At 30.6% G+C, this 10000-nt stretch overlaps 1 protein-coding gene across 1 annotated transcript in view; it reads right to left on the reverse strand.

Moving 5' to 3' along the window:
• Nucleotides 1–3112: 3112 nt before the first annotated feature.
• Nucleotides 3113–10000, reverse strand: part of LOC134274658 (glutathione S-transferase P 1-like) — an 8068-nt gene continuing 1180 nt past the window's right edge. The window contains exons 2-7 of the mRNA XM_062756919.1: nucleotides 5811–5917; nucleotides 5365–5452; nucleotides 4818–4921; nucleotides 3831–3887; nucleotides 3515–3553; nucleotides 3113–3310 (exon numbers count right to left, since the gene is read on the reverse strand). Coding sequence (XP_062612903.1) covers nucleotides 3122–3310; nucleotides 3515–3553; nucleotides 3831–3887; nucleotides 4818–4921; nucleotides 5365–5452; nucleotides 5811–5917 — 584 coding nt within the window. The 3' untranslated portion in view covers nucleotides 3113–3121. The remainder of the gene's footprint in view (nucleotides 3311–3514; nucleotides 3554–3830; nucleotides 3888–4817; nucleotides 4922–5364; nucleotides 5453–5810; nucleotides 5918–10000) is intronic.

Consider the following 10000-nt stretch of genomic DNA (forward strand, 5'->3'; position numbering starts at 1 on the left):
GCTGAACACTTCTCATAAATAGGCACTGTCAAACGGGTATATAAACTACGAAAGCCCAGAAGATTCTTCGAGATTCAAGTTTCGAAATACGAGATTCGAACTTCGAGTTTCGAAATTCAAGATCCAAATTAACCAATCAAAAGCGGGTTCAACATTTGATTGCTCCACTTTGTATGATTTTACTATCAAAAAATCGTTGAATATAGATGGGTCATTTGCTAAAATGATGATGCAAGAAAAAGTGTTTTATGTATTAAAACAAAATAAAAATAAAATTTGAATTACATTTACATTTTTTATACCTATAAAATTTTATTTATTGTTCATTAAACCAAATAGTAAATACATATATATAGAATATTATATGGTCTTATCGTTGACAAGCTATATAAGTAGGTCGAATATTTTTTATCAGATCATTGTTTAGGGAGAATATTATATATTTGATTATAATTAGATATGAAGTACAAGTATTATGACTTGTTTCTACACTGCATAGTAATTCAAGGATATCTTTTCTTTTTCATTACGTTTATAAAGGGCACATTGGTGCGGTGAGACTTGACTGCTGAATCGAACTTTAGCGTATATAAGGTTTCATGAGTATATTTTAGTCTTGGGTCATGACTGTATGGTCAGAGACTAAAATTTAAAACCAGAACGCTATAGTTCTGCATCTAATTTAGATTCATCTAGTATTTGATATAAAAAAAATTAATGCCGCATTCATTTAAATTCATATTGCCAATCTGTATTGTATATATAATTTTTAATTAATTCAAGATTTAATCAAAGCCAAAGTTGAAGATAAGTAATTAAATACTTAATTTTCATGTATTTCCTCTATCAGGAAAACGAACGCGATTTTTGTTTTTCAATATTACGTCGACTTTCAAGTTTTACAAAGTGACATTTTCAGTTTGTTTGGAAAATTACGCAGGTGGGGTGGGTAGGGGTGGGTTTATTTTTAATCTTTAGTCATTTGACCCTTATTTATAACTTTAGTTATATGTCATCAACCCCGGAAACAAAGATAACAATTCAAAAATATATATACTCATAATATACGTATTCTATTTAATATTTAAGAAGCCATGATATAAATTGAAGTATATCTTGCTGAGCAAAAATCCAATGATTAAATAAATTTCCTTCTAATATATATAACACTCTTTCTTGCATTGTAATTTAATCAAATGACTCATTTGTTATAAATATATTCAACGATTTCTTGATAGTAAAATCATAATAAAGGGGAGTAATCAAATGTTGAACCCGCTTTTGATTGGTTAATCTGGATCTTGAATCTCGAAACTCGAATTTCGAATCTCGTATTTCGAATCTTCAATTTCGTATTTCGAACCTCTAATCTCGAATGAGCCTTCTGGGCTTTCGTAATAAACCGTTCGATTTCGTTTCACCCGATTGCACACTCGAAACTCGTCGCAGACATGTAGTACACCTTTCGTGGTCTTAGCTTTTTTGCGTTGATTCCTTGTTTTTGTAAATAATGTATTGACCTGTATTTTTATGATACTTTTGATCTGTTTTGGAAAAAATACGTTAAATTTGATAATTTCATCGCGACCGAGTAGCACGGCTGTGTAAGATGTACGTCTACACTCGTCGGATCCATTGAACTGTTAATCGATCTGTTCCTTATATTATGGGTTGTGGGGAGAGCGTTGAAGAACGGGAAATATGGAGGACTATGCCTTTTTACGAGTAGTGTTCTGCTTTAAGGGAAGGAGTAACTAATTGATACTAAGAGATACAAACAGACAAAAAAAAAGAATTATTAGCAATTAATTGAGAGAGAAACCAACTGATATATTGAGATACAGGTAACCAAATGTTTTTTAAAGGAGTTTACTGTCAAAAATTTCTATCATGCAGCGAATTTCCAAGAGTAGTGCAAAGACAATTGTCCCTTTATTTTATATAAAGCTTTTAATTTTCATTGTATAACCTTTATGGAATCAAAGATAAACGTAAATTGTATTTATTGTGCATTATCTTTTTCAAAATACATGTATCAAAAAATTTTATAAATTTAAATTCCTTAAGAAGAAAAAGTGATCATAGGAGACATTGCCCTCTGCTAATGGTCCTAAAATTTCCTAGACGGCATTCGTCTTTATGATCCAGGAATGTATCAAAGTAAAGGGGACAAAGAATATACTTCTGAGTTTAACACAACTCTTTCATATTTGAATACTTACTTTGGACGAGAAGTGCCTATACTAATTGAAAAATTTTACTATTTATATTCAAACATTCTCATTTTTGAATTATCGCATGCAACAATGTTTGCGTTGCACAAACAAATACCCTTGAAATGCGCACAAAATATAACAATCAATAGGCAGTTATATTTTAAGCATATTAAGCTTAGTACAAACAGTTGCGTAGAGTGTTCTCTTGTCTATTTTTGTAATATTTTGATCACATGACGGTCAATTATGATTGCTTTAAGTGTTTCACTGAGTGTTTCTTAATTGTTTCCTAAACTACAAAAAAAAAAAAAAAAAAAAAAAAAAATTTTAGCGGGTGCCAGTAAATGTTAAACCAAGCTTTTTTCTTTACTCCTCACTTAGACACTAACAGTAGTGAAGGAGAAACCTCAAGAGTACTTAACAAAATTACATTCAAGAAGTGGCGTAAATCAGATGTGGATGCTTAAAAACTTATATACAACTTTTCAACACTAAACACAACCTTTCCAACGATAAACCAAACTTCAAGCTTTCTGACATCGTAGACAGATGCTTTTTAAATAAAATTCTAAATAATTTCTACTTACTTTTTACAATTTTTTGAAGATTATCTTTGAATGTTTTAACAAATAAATTACAATAACCCGATCAATAGTATATATTGTGATAGATACGTTGTTGACACACTATTATTTATTTTAAAAAAAATAAATGCGTTTCAAAATAATCGAGATTTAATTCATAATTTATTTATATCCTTACATTAAATTAATATGTACATGTTTGTCTTAAAACAAGAGTCATTAAAAAATTCCCCATCAATTACATGTACCCATCAACATTAAAAGGTAAAAGTTTTAAATACAGACCTAAATATTACAGATACAACTTCAATTTAGGTTTCCTCATTGTTTCCCGTTATAATTAATCTTAAGTCCCTTGAAGTGTTCAGTTGCCCTCCTCCTCTGAATACCTGGCCTGTTCATCATACGATTATGGTAGGCCTTGATTGTTGGAAATTTATCAAGACAGCCAGGATACAAAGTGACCAGGCATTCCAGGAGATCAAACAAATTATAGTCCGTAAAGCAGATCTGAAAATTAAATCAAACTCATTTTCTTTAAAATATTATGACCGTCATGTTGCTCATTTAATTAATACAGTAACCATTTGTTTTGCAGTAAATTCTTTTAACCCTTTTATCTCCTTTACATTCAAAAGATTAATTTTTTAAATAAGAAAGCTCAAAATCTTTAAAATTTATTGGAATCTTCAAGACATAATTTTAATACCAAACCTTGCTTCCAAGTACATAATCTCCACTTTTCATCAAGTTCTACGAATCAAAATTGAATCTTTTTCTTCAAAAATATGTGTTTAAATACATGTAAAACAGAACATTACTTAACCACCTTTTTGTATTTAAGGTGTGCTACTGTAACAATATTTATATAACTCTTAAGTCTAAAATTCCTCAAGAATTCACTTTCAAAAAATGTTAGAAATTATTCTTATCAAAGAGAAAAATTACAAATTACGTAACAGACATGTTGGAAAAATAGTTTTAGTCTTAAAATAAAATAGCTCTTACATAAGCTTGCATGTACACAAACCTCAAAACATCGCAGTTTTCCTGGAAGTCCTTCAATAAATGGACCCTTTCCGTTCTCCTGTAGTAGATAATTAGTACATACGTTATTATCATCATGACCCGAAGAACACCATTATAAGACAGTTTAAGATTTTTAAAAAATGTGTATTGTGTTCTTATTTTGCAGTCAAATTCAGTAGGATTACGAAACACACTTACCGGTAACTATATACATGTAAATGAAACCAATTATCATACATGTAATCATCATTTTAAGTTACCAAGTAACAGTATCAGGTATTGATAATTTTCCAGAAGCATTTAATATCATATGCATATGATACAAAAAAGATTTTTATCTTTTTTTTTTTAATTATGTGTTTATGTTTTCTGTAAAATTAAAATTTAGTTAAAATTCACCTTAGTATTTAAGGAGCATAGACTCGAATGTAAAGTAAATACATGTATTTTTTTTTAAATCAGTTTTTCAGCTATGTCATACGTGTTGCAAGAAACTCCAGGTAAACAATGTATATCTAGATAGTTCTTATAGCTGTTTTCTATTTTAAATAACGACTTTCACGGGTCTTAAATTGTTAAACATCCTTTCTCGAACTTAAGTTAATCTTGAGCATTAAAGAAAACTAGAAAATCTTTGGAGTTTTCATAAAACATATTAACGCCATCATCAAGAATTATCGACTTAGAAATGTAATTAAGATTAAAAAATATAGCGCATCGGCGTTTTAGTCAACATCCAATGTTGTGTGCATGTAAAGGTAGAAAATCGAGCCCACTCAATACATGTAAAAAGTATTTTGAGAAAATATAATCAATGAAATGATTTGAACTAAATTTAAAATTGACAATGACTTTATTCATGACAGCTGTTATTGTAAACGTAGAATCAAGCACTGTTATTGTTACACTATATACCCTTTACCGGGTGTGTTCTATTCGCTTCCCTTTACACAACATTCAAGGTTGACTAAGAACCATGAATACTTGCATAGTTTTGATAAATCATTCTTGTGTATTCTGTTCTAAGATCTTCCACTCCATCATTGATCATATCCGCTCTTGTTGCTTCCTTGTTGTTAGAACCATACAAATCTAAAGGGCATTATAAAAACAAAATAGTTATACGAGTATAATGATGCACTTCGAATTCAATCTAATTCTTTTATATTTTGTATGACATACGAATGTCTTTAAATAAAAAATGAAACTACATTCATTCAGGAGATGTAGTTTTCATCTAACTTATGTTTTATAAAAAAAAAAGTACTATTACTACTTTAGTGTAAGACCTTTAACTTTCATTCATAAAACTTCTTATAAATAACAAAACGCTCTAGTATAAAAGCAATCTCAGAGTTATCACCATAATAAAAAATGAATAAAAGAGTGATATGCCACGCACATTTTAGAATTCTATTAAGACAGCTGGAAACTTTTTCACAGAATATTTTAAAATCTCAAAATCATTTTACGTTTCATATTCCTTCATATTCCGAGTTTGCACGTGACAATAGACAACACTAGATGAATCTTACCCAGTTTTCTAGCCAGATATCTGAGAATTGCATTGGACTGTACAATTTCTACATCTCCATCTTTCAAAAAGGGACACTGACCAAATGCCTAGAAGATTGATTTATGCCAGTTAACCCAGTCATCACAATTGTTAATGCTTTTACTACGAGATGTGTGCATTTTCTACGCAAGTGTTCAATTTCATTTTTATTTCTATACCTAGACGAAATGAAATGCATATTTTACACTCTCCACTATTTTTTCACAATTCTTTATTAACTATTCTTTGTAGGAAAAGGTTTTTACTTCTTTAAGCATTCAATACAGCATCTGGGCTTGACTTTATTAATTCAGAAAACTTCTAAGTATTTCAACACAAAATAAAATACTCATTGCAAAGCAATTAATATAAGATCATCAAAAAAAAAAAAAACTAAAAAATGTGTTCAAGGAGACTAAGACTAACCATTTTTGGTTTCCATTCCTTCACCCAGTTGTCGAATGTCCCAACATCAATTTCTTCATATTCCACATTGTTGTCAACCATGAGTGTCCTTATTGCCTCACCACGGCCTACAAAAACATACTAATGAAATACAACATTATTTCCTATACAATAATTTCAAAATAAATAATAATATAGGGTTATTGAATTATATTGTTGAATATTGGCAGGAGTAGCTCAACAAATGCAAGAGTTTGCGACTGTATTTTTACAGCCAATGAGTACAAATATTCAGCGATATAAGTTCAGTAGCTCCTTTATTATATAGGTAAAACATCATCCATTGAGAAATAATAATTATTTGAATTAAAAATTCCTCAAATTTATAAGATTTTTGTGGTATCTGTTTTTAAATTAATTTATTTTCTGTAATTGTTCAATACCGTATTATACCAATGACCTTATATGGAACGCCTTCACTGCCTTATAGCAGAACACTACTATTGCATTGTGTCAACCTTCCATTACATTATGTCAACTCTTTATGACATTAACCCACACTACTATTGCATTGTGTCAACCTTCCATTACATTATGTTAACTCTTTATGATATTAACCCACACTACTATTGCATCGTGTTAACTTTCCTTTACATTATGTCAACTCTTTATGACATTTACACATACTACAATTATATTTCGTCAACTTGCATTTCGTTATGTTTACTTTTCATGAGATCTTAGTTTTTATTAACTGATGTGAAAAGCTCATGCCATACTGTGCGCACTCTTCTACATTATGTCGATTCACTATTACGTTATGCGAATCCTCGGCCTTTATATGAGCATAACGTATTTTCCGCGTTCCGCAAGCACTAAAAATGGCGGGAGAGAAAACTGTCGTAGAAGAGATTCTCAGAAGAGATTCTCAGATTGGGAATGACATCTTTGAATGAAAACTTTAAGCGACAAATGATTGACAATCTTGAAACGTGCAAAGCCTTAACACTGCAACTGTGAATTAAAGTCACGTCGAAATTCAATGGTGTTTACTTTAATCTCATAATTAAAGAAATCAAATATTATGAGTCGTGCAGCAATTACTTTTTTCTTTTGATTTTTTTAATAAAAGTTTTAAACTTTGAAGGACATTGCATTAGTTTCACAATAAGCTTAGCTGAATTAAGTTGAAAACTTTTTTCTATAAAACTATAAAGCCTGAGAGCTTCTCCGCTTTCCGCCCTTGGTCTCCAACCATATACCGTCCCCCTTCCTTGTTCAAGGTTCCCATATCTGCCACTGATATGTGCCCATGCATGCTTACTAAGGCATATTCAATTGATTTAGATGAGCGACTGGTAGATTTTTGGAATGATTAAAAAAAATTACTAACTCCAGTGACGTAGCATCTTTTTTTTGAAAGAGGAGGTCAGCCAGAAAAAAAAAAATCATTTACCCGAAAAAAAACTTGACAAGCCAAGAAAAAAAAGTCCAAGCCCGAAAATCCTATTTCGGGGAGAGGGGTCCAACTTCGATCAGTCCTATTTTTTTTCCAGATATATTACTTTACCCTTAGTGGATTATACTTCAACAAAAAGTGGGGGTGGGGGACTGTACAGTTTCAATGAACATTACATTTTCTATAGTAAAGTTATGTCTGGGAAAAGAGGGGGGTTGATATTATGTGCCTGTAATTTGTCCTAATCAATCAGGACCCCCCCCTTCTTTCCAGTCATTAAAACACTGTCGTCAACATTCATTATATACTAGATATACCTGTACAGCTTTGAGATAATGTAAATGTTTTTTAACATCAGGTAATGAACTTTTGGAATCAACATGATAAAGAGTTAACACAATATAAAGATATTTTTAAATCACACAAGAAAGAGTTGACATAACGTAATTATATACATGTATATCCACATCACGGAATGGAGTTTTGACATAATGTAATAAAGTATTGATGTAATATAAAGATATGTTCACATTATGTTATACAATTTTTACACCACGTAATAAAGCACTGACATAAAGGTACGATGTGTTCACCTCACATCATGATGCCCTCGCCGTAAAATAAAGATAAATCCATATCATGTAATAAAGCTTTGATATAATAGAAATATACACTCTCAAAAAGGCATGGGCTTTTGACTTCATGTAATGATAAGTTTAATTATAAAACACAATTTACTTGACGTAATGCAATTTTGACCTCACATATTAAAGAAATGAAATGATGTAAAGAAAAATTCATTTCATGCAATAAAGTTTTAACACAATGTAAACACATTATCACTTCACATAATGATTTTTTTACTTCAAGTTATGAAGTGCTGACATAACGAAAGGATGTATTTACTTCATGTAATGCAGCATTGACATGATGTTAAGGATGTATTCTTATGATACGCGGAAAAAAACGTGCATTAAACTTTTCAAATGCTTATATTTTTCTGAAAGTGTAATATCCAAGGAATAATTTAAAGACAAGAAAAGTGTATGTTAGTGTTCATCTAAGAGAGGTTCAACCCTTTGAACATAGGCCAAAATAGAGCATGGGAAATTTCTTTAAAGATGCTACTAGACAATAAAATACCTAATAAAACTTATAAATACAGTGAATTAAAATTTAATTTGACTTAAATTTACTTGAAAGTATTGCAAAGTTGATTTTTAAAACAAAATATGAGCAAATAAATACCAATTAGTTAACTTGTATCCAAAAATGTTGTTCACCCATGTCAAAATTAGGAACATTTTTCCCTATAGAATTGCTCGAAAAACCAAAGAAAAACATATTTCTACAATTAAACTTTTTAAGAAAATTGTTGTACAGTTTCTTTAGGTATTATGGCTTCTTTTCATAGCATGAAAAGTAGGGGTTAGTGCACATATAAGAAAGTTTTGATATTTTTTATATCCCCACCCCATGTTTCTTTTTCAGCATTTAATGAAAATAAATCAAGCATTTAGGCATCAAAGTATGTGTTTTATTCACCAAATATTCAAAATTAGTGTGATAATTTCAGGTAATATTTACAATTTTGTTAAGAAAGGATTTTTAAGAACAAAAAGTAATCAATTAATGCATAAAACTTCACAATAGTCTGTTGGATGTCCTCTTTTTCTCTTGGCCTGGGGGTTCCAGATTGGGTCCTGGTTTGTGGTGTTGGATTGTGGCTTCACAGGGATTAGTCAAATCCAGTCCCACTTTCTCAATCTGATTTTTATGGTTTTATCCATCTGATTTTAGTGGTTCTTAAACCCTGCTCTCTTCTAAAAGCCTTCATTAGTGATTCTTGTGAAAACAAGACTTACCTGTAAAAAATTATTTTAGAAAAAAAATTAGATTATAATTTACTGGTAATATCATTGTTCAAAAAATGTAAAATCATTATTTTGTCTATCTGACTTTGTGTTTATGAACCCAGGCCTGTAGTTTAGACTAAAATAATTTCTACATGTTCCATGATGTTTCAGAAATATTCCATTTTTTTAACCCGCATAGGCCGCCATAGAATGAAGCGACCTAGTTTCTTACCGAATGTAAACAGCTAAAAATTATAGAAGTTATCTTATTATTTTCTTACGGTATGTCTATAAATTTGAGATAAAGATTCTGCATTTACAATATCAAAGGTAATTTATCATATACTAAAAGCTCAAGTTGTAATAAAAAAGATAATACGAATGTTGTCGTCTGCACGCCTCTGGAGACCTTAGGCCTAACGTTACGTACATGTAACATGTAATATGCTATGTTTGAGTTTGCGATGTGACAGTATACTATGTATTTTGAAACCTTTGTATCTATAACGCATAAACATTGCTATTTTCAATAAGTTTGAAAGCATTGTAAACCTACATTTTCGCTTTTCCACTGCGTCAACACACTTCGGCGCTCTTGGTTGGCATGTTTGGGTACCGCTTTCGAGAATATTCCTGTAGGCTTAATTGTGATCTCGACAATTTTTTAAATGTTTTAAAATTTCTGTCGGTTGGCTCTTTTAATGGAGTGCCATTCGGCATTCCTGTTGCTTTGAAACAGGCGATCCCGTCTTCTTGAGTCTTCCCCTCTCGATGTCGATTTCACTTGTCCTCGACTTTCTTAGGCCTATGTCGTAAATATCGTAATTTTGCACACGTGTTGGTCATTTATACAACATAGAAAGATTTTTTATTTAAAAATAAATATAGTTAAACAT

Source organism: Saccostrea cucullata, unplaced genomic scaffold (assembly GCF_032062105.1).
Source record: "Saccostrea cucullata isolate Sc308-1 unplaced genomic scaffold, CSIRO_AGI_Scuc_v1 ctg7606, whole genome shotgun sequence".
NCBI lineage: Eukaryota > Metazoa > Mollusca > Bivalvia > Ostreida > Ostreidae > Saccostrea > Saccostrea cuccullata.